Raw genomic sequence first — 14,747 nt, forward strand, 5'->3', positions numbered from 1 at the left:
TAGTCATCTAATAATCTTAACCATCTTTCAACTTCCATATGCAAATAAAAAATACTAAAATAGGACAGAAAGTCAAAAGAATTCAGCCTGAGAATATAGCATGATTCATATGTCTACTATTTCAACCTCAGAAGTAAATACTTGATCCTTCATATAAATATTATAAACTAACCAAAACAAGTAGAAAGTGACTCATAATGAGGTTCTATTCATGATCCTGAAGAGCTGGCAAATTAATGTTATTTACTATCACAGGTGTTTAAACTGGAGACACTTTCTTAAAGCTAAAATATGCACCACTGATAAAAAGAACCCTTGTCCATCTTCTACACTGTGATCCTGTGAAACATCAGCATTAGTTGTACATTGTATCCATCACTGCCTGAAGATGTTTTATGTTACTTTGCAATCCCACAAGGTACTGAGTGGAGATGTTGCAAATGAAAAAAAAAAAATCACTGCAAGGAATTAATGCACAGATCAAGCCCAAATTCATCCCTCTGGGTTTGTAGGCATTTCTTATCCAGACTTATCCCTGAAACATCACTAAAGCTGCTCAAAGTTTCAATCCCTCTTTGTAGGGCCACTGTAGAGAGGTCAGCTGGTGAAACAATTAGTACACAGGGCAATTCACACTAACCGCACAGGATTCAATCTTGCTGCCACTGAGGTGAACCTAGGGGCCTGCCTCCTTGCCCTACTTCGGTAAAAATCAACAGCATCTTGCAGGGGCTTGGTGAAAAGTCATAAAAGGACTTGCTGCTCTTTTCAAGCTCCCGGTTTTAGCCAGAAAGGACTTTCCAGCGTGAAACAAACATAGCTCACCTACTCAACAAAGATGCATTCCAACTGTGAGGCTCCGAAGGTCAGCATTGCCCAAGGCCAGGTTTATTTGAATCCAGGATCCTTTCAACATTAATTCTTGCACTTATTATTCAAGGTTTCAGTCCACAACAAGGCTGTGTTCCGCTTTAAAATTTAGCAATTGCTCGATTACAATCCAAGCACTGTGCTTAGTGGCAAGTATGGCAACAACTAAGGAATAAGCCCCTTATTACCCCAGGGTTCAAAGAACATTGAATCCCTACAGTGTGGAAACAGGCCCTTCAGCCCAACAAGTCCACACTGACCCTCAGAGCATCCCACCCAGACCCATCCCCCTTTAACCCCCCCTAATCTAGACATCGCTGAACACTGTGGGCAAATCCACCTAGCCTGCACATCTTTGGACTGTGGGAGGAAACCGGAGCAAACCCACGGGGAGAATGTACAAACTCCACACAGACAGTTGCCCGAGGGTGGAATCAAACACGGGTCCCTGGCGCTGAGAGGCAGCAGTGCTAACCACTGAGCCACCGTGCTGCCAGGGTTCTCATACATTAATCAAAAAAAACACCTCTCTGTTCAGGTATTGGACTTCATATACATTCCAACAGGATTTACTAATCCCACAGGAAATGGGTTTTCATGATGGTCAACATTACTGGCCAGTCCCCTGGACGTGTATTGGGAGTCTGCACTCAATGCCCACTCACTGAACTGCAGCAATTTTCCAGTCGGCTTCGATTTTTGTGAAAGCCGAGCAATGCTAAGATGAAAGAGACCATTGCCTGATACACCACACCACTCTGTTTCCCAATTACTCCGTTTTGTTTGTAGATTGAACATGTATTTTGAGCCACAGCGACAGCGAGGAGGCCCTAATGACAAGATGATCTGGAGCTGGGCAGGTTTTATTAGGGAGCCCAGAAAATAAACAAACAGTGTCCAAGACAGACATTTTAAGTAACCTCACTCAGTCCCCCTTACTGCCAATATAAAAGCCAAATTCCACAAAAGGTGGATAAAAGTTAGCTGATCTCTGCAGGAATATCAGCATCCAACAATTCACAGGACCGGGGGGAGAGAAAGGTAAATCTCAGATGACTGCTTTAACTCCAAGTTCTTTTACAAATTAAGTTCAGGCACCACCAACTGGACAAATCCTCACCTGAACTTTCAAATTCATTTTCCACACTGTTTGAGGTGGGGCAGCAGCGTGAAGGTGATGTGATGTTCAGCTCGGGGTCCTCCTTGCAGTCACTGCAATGCAAATCAATAATGCTGGATTTCTCTTCCTCAGTATCTGTGGTCCATTGTGAACTCTCAGTGCACACCCATTTCACCAAATCTTGTAGACGGATAATTATCCTTTTCGAAGCTGCAATGACCTCATCCTATCACAAAAAAAGTAAAGAGCAATCAACTGTTAGTAAGTTTCAACTAGCTAAATATTAAAAAAAAAATGCTGAGTTTCCATTTAGGTTTCCCAAAACATCATAAAGTGCTTCACACACAATTAGTTGCAAATGCAGAAATCTCTCCCATCAGTAAGACACAGACAGCAGTCAGTTTGCTTTTTGACACAATTATGGGAATAATTCCAGCCAGAAACCTGCAAAAGGTTCAGCGTTTCAGTTCAAGGCTGATAACTTCCATTAACAAAAGGAAAATTTCTGCACCACACTGGAAATGTAAAATAGATTTGGATCCACAAGTAACAGCAATATGAAATCACAACAGATTTCAATAACCTGATATTTGATATTGCAGTTAATCCATCAATGCTTCACAAAGAAGTTCCATTTAAATAATCACGATGTAGGTCACTCATCTGCATAGACAAAAAGGTTCCAAGTTGGGTTCTTCATACCTGAGAAACCACTTGATCTGAACAGTTGGCCACAGCAACCTAGGGGATAGGCAGGTTAGACTGGACAGATTTTCTTTGCTTCTGATCACTAGCCAGTGATTCCTGTCACAAAAGAGGCAACGGCCTCATGGTTTTACTGCTGGACTGTTAATCCAGAAATCCATTACCCGGAGGAAATGTTCTGGGGACCTGGGTTTGAATCCCGCCACGGCGGAGATGGTGGAATCTGAATTCAATAAAAATCTCGATAAAAATGACGACCATGAATCCATTGTCAGGAAAAACCTATCTGATTCACTAATGTCTTTGGGGAAGGAAACTGCCATTCTTACCTGGTCTGGCCTACATGTGACTCCAGACCAACAGCAATGTGGTTGACTCTTAAACTGCCTTTGGGGATAGGCAACAAACGCTAGCCTAGCCAGTGACGCCCACATCCAGTGAATAAATAAATAAAAAATGTTGGCGAATATACAGGTGAATAAAGTAGCAGTATCAGAGATAGCAAGAACTGCAGATGCTGGAGTCAGAGATAACACAGTGTGGAGCTGGAGGAATACAGCAGGCCAGGCAGCATCAGAGGAGCAGGAAAGCCGATGTTTCCAGTCAGGACACGGCTTCAGAAATGGGGGAGGGGGGGAAGGGGGCTCGGAAATAAAGAGAGAGAGAGAGGAGGGGTGGGGCTGGGGCTGGGGAAGGTAGGTGGGATGGTGATAGGTGGGTGCAGGTAGGGAGTGGTGGGGATTGGTCATTGAGGTGGGAGAAAAGACAGACAGTTTGTGTCAGGTCAAGGAGGCAGGGATGAGAGGGAGGGTTGGTCATCAGATGGGGCCGGGGGTGGGGAGATTTTGAAACTGGTAAAATCCACGTTTAGGCCATTGGGCTGTAGGCTCCCAAGGCAGAACATGAGGTACTGCCGTTCCAGTTTCCAGGTGTCACAATGACACAACCCCCACCCGTTCTTTTCCTTTTTTGACTCCCTCTTTTCCTCCCCCCCGTGGGTTTCTTCTCCTCTCCTACTTTCTTGGGCTCTTGGCCTTGGACACCCGGCCCCCTGAAACGGGGTCAGCGGTTGGTAGTCCAGAGCGGGGATGCCAGCTGCCTGGAGCTAGTCTGGTCTTCGTTTTGGCCATTACAGGTCGTGTCATACAACTCAATGTGGATTTCACCAGTTTTAAAATCTCCCCACCCCCAGCCTCATCCCATGTCCAACCCTCCCTCTCATCCCCGCCTCCTTGACCTGTCCATCTTCTCTCCCGCCACTCTCTACCTGCATTCACTTATCACCTCCCACCTACCTTCCCCACTCTACCCCTCCTGTCTCTATTTATTTCTGAGCTCCCTTCCCCCTCCCCATTTCTGAAGAAGGGTCCCGACCTGAAATGTCAACTTTCCTGCTCCTCTGATGCTGCCTGGCCTGCTGTGTTCCACACTCGAGTAGTAGGTTCACATTCCATATCTAATATGATGTATCTTCCCTGATATTGAATATTGATGTAAAGTAAAATTGTTACATGAGTGAGACTAGAGGATTGGAGATTTCCCAGTATTGTTCGAATAATGTAACATTTGCCAAATGGACAAGGCTCCTCCTCTCTTGAGCTTGTTACACACATCACAGGAGAAACCAAGGCAAGTTTAAAAAAGTTAATTGCTGAATGCTTCTGAATTCTTTCATCTCCACCATTCTAAGGAAAGGTACATGCAGGTCAGAGTCAGGCAGATGAAACCCAGCAGACACCGGTCTGATTTTAGCACAGAACTCACTACATGCAGTTATCCACATAAGACACAGGCAAAGGCCACCTTAATGCTAAAGTCTTAAAGGAAATTGGTCTATATTAACAGCAATCCTGCCTCCTGCCCACAGAAAAGGGCAGTACATTTTTCAATCAGGAAAGACTGTGGAAAATGACTATACTCCTTTCTCTTTTTTCAGAAGAAAAACTTTTACATTTTCAGTCTAATATATCTTAAATAGTAGAATGTAAAGGTTCATGTTAATTCTTGAGTAACAAACTTGGTTTTGAGATCCATTCCAAATAGTTTTGTTGCTCCATCATTTGGAATTTTCAGAGTTTTCTTTGAAGACTGACAGTTCATATAAAAGATGACCACCCTCATTTTAATGATCTCTCTCATTTTTGAGCTACTAACAAAGAAGGAATTGACAAAGTTCACCAGTCCATCCAAACTTGTCCTACACAATGGGCCACCACATGTAGATTGTGTATCATCCACAACTATCCCATCTCAAGAGATGAAAATCCAGATTAAAAATACATATCAATTCTTTATGATGGTGGGGGGGGGAAGGAATAAGTGTATGCGTGCGCGAGAGACAGAGAGAGACATGAACAACAGCGATAGCACATATTTCTACCGCCCTCTCAAGTTAAAAAATGTTTTCTTCAGATCCCCTCTAAACCACTTATTGCTCACCTTAAACTTATGCCCTCTGGTCTTAGACACGTCTGCTACAGGAAAAAGATTCTCACAATCTACTCTGTCCATGCCCCTCATAATTTCATATTCCTCAATCAGATACCCCTCAGCTTCTCCTGCACCAGAGAAAATTAACAGCCTTTCTGGTCTCTGCTCATAACTGAGACTTTCCATCCCAAGGAATCTCCTCTCCAGTAAAATCACTTCTTTCCAATAGTGTGGCAACCAGAACTACAAAAAGTATCTGTGGCATAAACAATATCTTATCAAGTTGTAACAAGACTTGTTCCTATGTTCTATGCCCTGGCTAATGAAGGCAAGCACCCTTTATGCCTTCTTCACCAACATGTCTACCTGTTCTGACCCCTTCAGGGATCTATGGGCTTGTACGCCAAGGTCCCTTTGTTCCTCAGTACTTTCCTAGGTACCTACCATACATTGTGTAAATCCCTCCCTTACTGACCTGCCAAAATGCATCACCTCACACATATCAGGATTAAATTCCATCTGATATTGCTCTGCCCAATTTGATCAATACCAGACTGCAGCCTGAGACCATCCTCCTCACTATCAACAGCATCACCAATTTTCATGTCATCAGTAAACTTACTAATCATACCTCTTACATTTACATCCAAGTCATTAATGTACATAATAAACAGTAAGGGTCCCAGCTCTGATCTCTGCGGTACACAGCTGGCCAGAAGCTCCAATCACAAAATCAATCCTCCACCATCATCCTTGGCCTCCTATTAGCAAGCCAATTTTGGATCCAATCTGCCAATTTGCATTGGATCCCACGGGCTCTGATCTTTTGGACCAGCCTTCCATGGGGGACCCTGTCAAAAGCCTTACTGAAGTTCTTGCAAACTACTTCAATTGCACTACCCTCATCAACATATTTAATCATCTTTTCGAAAAACTCAGTCAGTCAGACAGTATATCCCTCCAATAAATTCACACTGATTATCCCTGAACAATCCCTGCCTTTCCAAGTATTGATTAATCCTGTCCCTCAAAATTTTTTTTCCAACAATTTCCCTTTCACTGACATCAGACTAACTGACCTGTAAAACCACATTAGTTATCCTCTAGTCATCATACACTTCACTTTTGGCCAGTGAAGTATTAAATATCTCTGCAGGGCCCCTGTCACTGGCCTCCCATAGCAGCCTGGGATGCATCTCATCAGACCCTAGGGATTTATGCATCTTTATGTCTGCTAAAATATCCAATACATCCTCCTTATTAATCTTAACAGAACCTCACCAGCCCAACTGAAATCTCCAACTACAATGTCTTTCTCTTTTGTAAATACAGATGAGAAATACTCAATTAAGATCTCACCTATACTCTTACTCCACGTATAGATTGCCCCTTTGGTCTTTAATAGGTCACATTCTTTCCCTGGTCATCCACTCCTAGATTACATACAAAATGCCTTGGGGTTTTCCTATCAGCCAGAAGTATTTTGCGACCCCTATTTGCCCACCCTAATTTCATTTTCAAGCCCGACACCGTCCCCCACCCACCTCTCTATACTCTTATTACGGTTTGTTTCACATCTCTGAGAAGACTTGGTGACTCTCTTACAGCTAGCAGGATACTGAAGAGATCCCAATCCACTCAAGCAAACCCTCCACTTTAAATGGGAACACAGCCTCAACATTAGTGTGGTCAGCACTTCCCACTGCAAATGGTAACTACTTTTAAATCTGCGCCTTCACTACAGAGATAGAGTTGTTTTACAGAAATTTTTTTTTAAAAAATCTTTCTCCAAGTGCAGTGACATCTTCTATTTATTCTCAACATTATATCTCAAGCCTATCGAGGCTATTGTATTAGGATACAGGTTCACATCTACGATTGCAATGGGCGAGGCCCCAATATGGCTTTTGTGGTGGGTCAAAGAACAGAAGGACCAATTACATTATTTTACAAATTGTCCAGCTGGTCCATTCTGGTGTTTGTGTTCTACACAGCCCTACTTTATTTAACCCAATCTACTTATCCTTCTCAAAGTTGCTGGAAAAGCTCAGCAGGTCTGGCAGCATCTGTAAAGGAGAAAACAGAGTTAGCGTTTCGGGTCTGGTTCTTGATTTACAGCATCCACAGTGTTTTTGTTTTCTACTTATCCTTCTATTCATTTCTCCCTTGGTTCAGAGAAGTTAAGACAGGAATTCAGTTAATCCAGCTGTTGTAAGTGCATTTAAAGCCATTAGCCCAAACTACTTCATGTGATAAAAAGTTCAAAATCCTAGCAACTCTCTACATGAAGAGGTTGCTCCCAATATTTTTAAACATCAAATGACCCCTAGTTTTGGACTTCCCACAAGAGGGATCATCTTCTGTACTTGCACCAGGTCAGACAACTTCATAATTGCAAAGAACCTTATTAAAGTCTCACCTTAGACTTCTCAAGTCTAGGATCACCAGCCTCTTCAATCTTCCACAGAAATATTTCCCAATAAATAGATGGGCACACAGGTTTTGTTTTGTGCTTTAAGGTTTGGGTTAACTCTTTAAAACTGGTAACAATCCAACAGCACAAAACCAGCACATTGAAAGGAGTCTTTCCTTAAGAATTCGAGGTATTAGCTTTCTAGGTCCCACATGGAGGGTAGGAGGATGAAACAGAATGCCATGCATCAACTGCACTGTCCAGGTATCTGACATTAACATAGCTCCCAAAAATTTGAGATCCTCTTTGTGCATCCCTCATGTTTTAGTCCAGTTTCCCAACTCCAGAAACCAATGGAAAATCACATTCCCCCATTAGCATGATTTCCAAGACAGAAGATCGGGGTGCAAGTTTACACTACATAAAAAAAAACAACAAAACTCAATTGTATAAAAAATACTTCGGCTGAGGCAGCCCTGCTGCTTATGGACTTCTGTCACGAGAGAGGAGAAACTTCCATTCCTGGTTTAGACTAGTACATTAACCCTGAGGAAGAGGCGATGGAAGGAGTTAAAAATTCCCAAGTGTACTAAATGGAGTTCAGGTTCAGTACAGTGTGCAATCTTCAATCATTCTTTCCTCTCTTGGGAATCCAATACTAGTAGCAGTAGTTGCTGCTAAGGACCATGGGGTGGAACTCTCATTAGAGAGGGACAACTGGTGGGTGAATTTAATTGGGAAGGTCACTATGTCTCAGGCTAGGAGTGAGATTGAGATGGTGGGACCCTCATGGTAACATCAGCCAGTGTGGGAATTGAACCCATGCTGTTGGTGTCATTCTGCATCACAAACCAGATCATCCAGCCAACTGAGCTAACCGACTCCCTGTATTAATACCACTGGTGAAAATGGCTGAATTAACATTGGCAGGTGAAGATGGCACTGAACAATACGATAAATCATCATTCCCTCCACCCCCCCCACACTCTCTCTCTCTCACACAGTCCCTCCAACTGCTGCATCTTTCCGATTTCAGCCAGGTTATGAAGGGAAAGTGGGGCACATAGGCCAAGTGATTTGTGACAGAAAGGTAACTGGGTCACCTTCACATACCTGTCAACAGCAGACTTGAGAACAGTACTGCATGATGCAGAGTCCACCTCAGTGAGACCTGAGGAGACCTAAAAGCAAGGGAAAAGGGAGGAGTGGAATGAAATTAAGGAAAAGAAAATATATATTTAATTGGAATTATACAAATGTGAATCCAGCTTGAGCAGTGGCTCGGGTAATTTGAAATGCTCCATTGTCACGATCAGTTACCAATTCAATTCAGTTTTCTCCAGAGATGCCATTAGTGATCACTGTTTAAAGTACATTCACCCAAACAAGGAAAACAAAAACCTCTTTCAAGCACTAATAAGTCTGCTCAAAAGACAGCCGACAAACTAGTCCCTTTAAATAAATCTGTTTTCAAAACCAACACTTCAAAAAAAATCTCTTCAAAAGCCCTCTCCAGTTTGAAGTTTTATCAACTGCCTGCCGCAGACAATTTCATGGTAATAATTTTTATTTAAATTTATTTTAAATAGTTCCACTAATTTGTGAGTAACTCTATACCGAACAAAAGAATTCCATTATTAAGCCCAGCTCCTCATACAAGTAAGCTTTTTCTCAATATCTTTAGAAAATGTTCCCACTGGGCAACTCCTGTCAGATCAGTGGATTATGGCTATTGTTAAAAAGCTCCTACTACCATGGAAACACGCTGGTCTTAACATTAAAACCGGGCCAAGTATGCAGCAGCAATTCTCTGCTCGAGACAAGCTCGATCAGTTTGTGGGATCTGACACACCACAAAGCTCTGTTCTCTGACCTAGCTGCAAGTTGAATTTGGTAGACTCTTTCTTGCACTCTCTCTCATCACATACTATCAGTCACCTTCCTGCAGGCAAGACATGTAACTTGGACTAGGTTGATTTATTTCAAATAAAAGCATTTTGATGAGTTTTTTTTTTAAAAACACAGACAGCGGTAAATGCCTGGAATATGCTGCCAGGAGAGGTGGAAGAAGCAGACACAGATAACAACATTTAAGGAGGCATTTAGATAGACACATGAGCAGACAGAGAAGAGAGGGATAAGGACTATGTGCAGGCAGATGGGATTAATTTAGAACGACATCACTGTCAGCACAGATACGGTGGGCCGAAGGGCCTGTTCCTGTGCAGGACTGTTCTATGTAAATATCACTTAATCTTTACCTAAGATGACCCCAAGTTATTTCACTCTCACTGACAGCTGCTGATCTGCTCTTTGACAACACCACCATTTGACCCTGACACTATCAGGTTTCATAACTTTGGCCACATCTCCACTGCCACTCCGATTGTGGACCTGGGATGCAAATAAATCAGAGAAGCACTGAGTAAATGGCTCACTCTATTAGTCATACTTCTCCATAGATTTCCTTGGACATTTTTGCCTCTCTGCCCATTATTTTCACCATAAATACCAATGTCATTAAACTGGATAGCCGGCACCATTTCGACACCCGATTAACTAGTTCCCACCGACTGCACTGCAGTCAGCTTTACGTTGCCTGTTGATCGGAATGATCTCTGCCTCCAACCAGCACAAACCTTGCTGACCCCTGGCTGGAAGCATCAGCAGTTTAGATGATTAGTCATGCAACTTCAAAGGCAGCCTGAAAGGGGGAATGCAAACTGGGAGTCAGGATGCGGAGAATCTGACCTGGGGTGGAGTGAGGAATGGCACAGCACAGGAGAAGGCAGGTTGCAAGTTTCACAGTCAAGAAGATAGAAAAGAGGAGCAGGTCCTGTAAGGTGCAACTGTAAGGAGGCTCTCCAGACACAGCAAGCAAGAGGGGAATTGAAAGCAGATAGCTGTGGGCATCCACGCAAGGAGTCAACTCTCAAGAACCTGGAAGTAGTGTCACAAGAGGTTCGACAATCTCCTCACTAAATACAATGATGTGGAGGTGTCAGTGTTGGACTGGGGTGGACAAGGTCAGAAGTCACAGGACAACAGGTTACAGTCCAATAGGTTTATTTGAAATCACAAGCTTTTCGGAACACTGCTCCTCTGTCAGGTGACCTGAAGGAGCAGCGCTCCAAAAGCTTGTGATTTCAAGAAAAAACCTGTTGGACCATAACCTGGTGTCGTGTTACTTCTCACCAAATACAAGAGTAGCCTCAACCATCAGTTGACCATTACTCACCGACTGAATTACAGTCATGCTCCATAGGCAATACTTAGGTATGTTCTCTCACAAACAAAGCACTGTTGAAAGCTTCACTTCCACAGCTTGCAGGTTGTACAAACTATTTAACCACAAAAGGCACACCAGCCAAACAGATCACATTATCGTCACCAATCACTCTTCCTGTTCTTCCAGCATGAATTTCACTTCACTCCCATGCAAGCCCTGGGCCAGTTTAACTCATGGATTTTATGTAGCCTATGACAGCCAATGTTACAATTTCCAATGCAGCACAGGCAGTAACCATACAACACGAGTGCTGTACTGGAAACTCGGGAACAGTTACTGGCATGGCTGTGGATTGCAGAGTGCAAATAGACCTGCAGGATATTACAGCCATCCAGCAGTTTGTCTCCACTTTGTCACATTAATGGGAGTGCAGAACATCCCACCTAGTGAAGCAGCCTTGGCTCCATGAAGCAAAAACCCCCATGTTCCCTCAGAAAGACAGTATCCGGCCTCTAACTTTACCACTCTAAGCCCATCAGTGAACCAGCCTAGAGCGCAGTCACTGATACTTGCTCCACCTATCTACCTCTGGCAAGGCAGAACAAAATGGGCATTACTGTCCGAGAACGGAGAACCTCAATAACCTCCCTTACGCAATGAGGGAACAGTAAACCGCAAGACAAGCATCAATAGTAGGAAACAAAAATTCGTGATCACACTCATCTTTAGCCACTGACAAACGTTGGCCTTACCCTACTCTGACACTGCCACAGCGACTGCAGCAGGTGGCAAGTTATAGTGAGGCTACCCAGACTGAAGTACTGATGTCTCACACATTATTCATTGCTGAGTTTCAGGTAACAAAATTGCTCCTTGAATAACCTGAACAAATATAGTTTCCTGCCGTGGAGAGTGCTTCAACCCCTCCTCCTACACCCTCTTCTGATGGCCTGCCTTGCTCTTATGTGACCTCAGTTCCTCGTCAAACTCATGCTCAACCCCAAAGAGCATATCTATTAGTTCACCAAATACTGACCCAAATACTGGAAAACAACCCAAACATTCCGGTAATAGATAGCAGGCAACCTCTGAAGCATTCTGATCCTTTGAAGGTGTATTCATGTATCTGGACTCTGTGTATCCAAACAAAGGCCTGATCAGAGGCAATCATACCGATAAATACCAGCCATTTGAACCCCTGCCCTAAAAGAGAGACACTTTTGTTACATGACCCGATTAAACAGATTCCAGAAATTAAAACTCTACACCAATTGTTTGGTAACTTGATAAATTATTTTCATCCTGGCAGAATGTATCCAAATGCAATACAAAAAAAACTGGATACAAGAAGCTAAACTGAAATTTTTATTCCTTTAAAGCTTATCCACAGATTGAAATAAATGCTGCACATTTCTAATTGCTGCAGCTGAAGATATAAGACTGCAACATAATTAGCAGTAATTACTAGTCTTACAGCTATATGGTCCTTTTGATCAGTGGCAAATTAATTTTCCTACTAATCTGCCTTGACGCTGTCCTGCAAATCTGTGGCAAGTCATCAATAAGGCTGATCAACCTCCCCTTAGAGTCTTGGATACTAAGGAAATCAAAGAACATGAAGATAGTAGGCCAAAGTGTAGCTGATATTGAATAGTCATGATTCATTGACTCCCAGAGCAAGGTTGAGGGGCCAAATGACCTGTTCATCCGAAGGGTCACTGGACCCAAAACATCAACTCTTCTTTCTGTCCACAGAGCCGAGCTTTCCCAGCAATTTCTGTTTTTGTACAGTTATGCAGCACAGAAACAGCCCCTTTGATCCAGCTAGTCCGTGGTGAACGCAATCCCAAATTAAACTAGTCCCACCTGCATGCTCCTGGTCCATATCCCTCCAAACCTTTCCTATTCATGTACTTATTCAAATAACTTATAAACATTGTAATTGTACCCACATCCACCACTTCCTCAGGGAGTTCATTCCACACAGGAACCAACTTCTTTTTAAAAAATAAAAATTGCCCCTCATGTCTTTTTTTTAAAATCTCTCTCCTCTCACCTTAAAAATGTGTCCCCTTTTCTCAAAATCCCCCATCCTTTTTATTTGTTTTAGGTTAATTAATTTTTCAGTTGAATGAACTGAAGTGTCAAAAATCCAGGCCTGGTTCTTAAAACAATGTCATATAATTCTACATGTGGATAACAGGCAGAAATAATACAAGTTTACTCTTCTCCCTTCCAACATCAACCGGAATTCATAACGCATCTTTCAGGTAATATAGTATTGCAAGATGCCTCATGGGAGCATAATAAGCCACACGGGTTCACCAGACTATTTAAAACCAGCTCAATAACTAATTTGTCTTACTTCAGTCTCACTTCCTAATGTTTTGGGAACAAACATTTTCACAGCATCTTTACCAAATGTAATTTAAACTGGTAAGCAGTTTCATACTGAAGCAGCTCAAAAACAGAAAACAAGCACTGAAAAACCCAATATTGCTTCATCAAGTAACATTTGCACAACAGAAAAATTGGATTTTTACAAGTATACTGACAAGAAATACAAAAACTCCAAAATCTTCAGGAGGAGAAGATGAAAATCCGGAAACGTTTTAACTGATAGCTATTATCCAGGATTAAATACTACACCCTCAAAAGTGTTTAAAATTGCCAGTTCCTTTCTTTAGGTTTCTCATCCTCCTCCACAGAAAACTACTACCGGGATCTGACTTCACTCAATAATACAGCCACTAAAAAAACCACAAGTGTAGCCAGAACCAATTTTCCCTTTGATTCTCATCTTCCTCTCCATAGCATGCCTGCATCATCTAGGGCTTTCACTTTATAAATTTATATAGTGGAAGTTGCTAATCATCTAAAAGATCCCTTTTCATATATCAGACTCAGCCTGCAGTCCAGGAGGAGACAAAAGCTGTAAACACTGCAAGTCAACGATGACAAAATCCCCTCAAATCTCCTAGTGAACACCACTAATATATCTAATGCTGATCTTGCTTTTTGTGTACCTTGCTCGCATAGGTTAATAATAATAAATCAAATCAAACATCTTGTGAAATTCTGTTCTACAATACTGCACGCTTGTAGTTACTGAACAGCAAGAAGACAATACAACACAGATTTCAGGCAGCCCTGACAAGTAAAAAATCTGCAACCTTAAAATCAAAAACTTAACTCACTTGTTATGTATTCTGGTCAGAAGGAATTTTGAAAGCAGAAATAAGCACAACAATCAGGAACTTAAACAAAATTTCTAGATTTTACTTGCCGAATACAGAGTTTTGTCACACACACGATAAAAGAATCATAGAATCCCTACAGTGTGGAAACAGGCCCTTCAGCCCAACAAGTCCACACCGACCCTTGGAGCATGCCACCCAGACCCATCCCCCTATAACCCACCTAATCTACACATCCTTGCACACTACGGGCAAGTTAGCATGGCCAATCCACCCTAACCTGCACATCTTTGGACTGTGGGAGGAAACCAGAGCACCCGGAGGAAACCCACACAGACACGGGGAGAATGTGCAAACTCCACACAGACAGTCGCCCGAGGGTGGAATCGAACCCGGGTCCCTGGCGCTATGAGGCAACAGTGCTAACCACTGAGCCACCCCTAAGAGATTATAGTAGGTACAACTTACACATTTTTCAAGCCCAAATATTTCTTAATGTTATAGCTTGTTCATTTGAAACACTATTATTCTCATTTCATAACTGTTCTACTCTAGATATTTAATGAGTAGAGCTTTCCCTTTAATGGTCCAGACTAGCAGCCAATGATTGGCTTGCACAGCAATAAATATTTAAGTTCTTTTTATTTTATTTTCCTTCTTGGCCTCTGTCAAGTTAATATCTTCCTGGAGTAACTGTGGCCCTGAACATGCCTGCACTACAGCTCTCCAAAAGCAAACAAGCAGGAACCAGAAATTTTAGGAATGAGAAGTATGTGAAACAGC

At 42.5% G+C, this 14,747-nt stretch overlaps 1 protein-coding gene across 3 annotated transcripts in view; it reads right to left on the reverse strand.

The window, feature by feature from the left end:
- Positions 1 to 14,747, reverse strand: part of LOC109929886 (AT-rich interactive domain-containing protein 5B-like) — an 84,391-nt gene that overhangs the window by 56,723 nt on the left and 12,921 nt on the right. For all 3 annotated transcript variants that reach the window (XR_007263394.1, XM_048603832.1, XM_020529458.2), the window contains exon 3: positions 1,991 to 2,216. Coding sequence is in view for 2 of the 3 variants with exons in the window: in XM_048603832.1 (XP_048459789.1) it covers positions 1,991 to 2,216 (226 nt within the window). In the remaining variant the exon portion in view is untranslated. The remainder of the gene's footprint in view (positions 1 to 1,990; positions 2,217 to 14,747) is intronic.

This window comes from Rhincodon typus, chromosome 12 (assembly GCF_021869965.1).
Source record: "Rhincodon typus isolate 14 chromosome 12, sRhiTyp1.1, whole genome shotgun sequence".
Taxonomy (NCBI): domain Eukaryota; kingdom Metazoa; phylum Chordata; class Chondrichthyes; order Orectolobiformes; family Rhincodontidae; genus Rhincodon; species Rhincodon typus.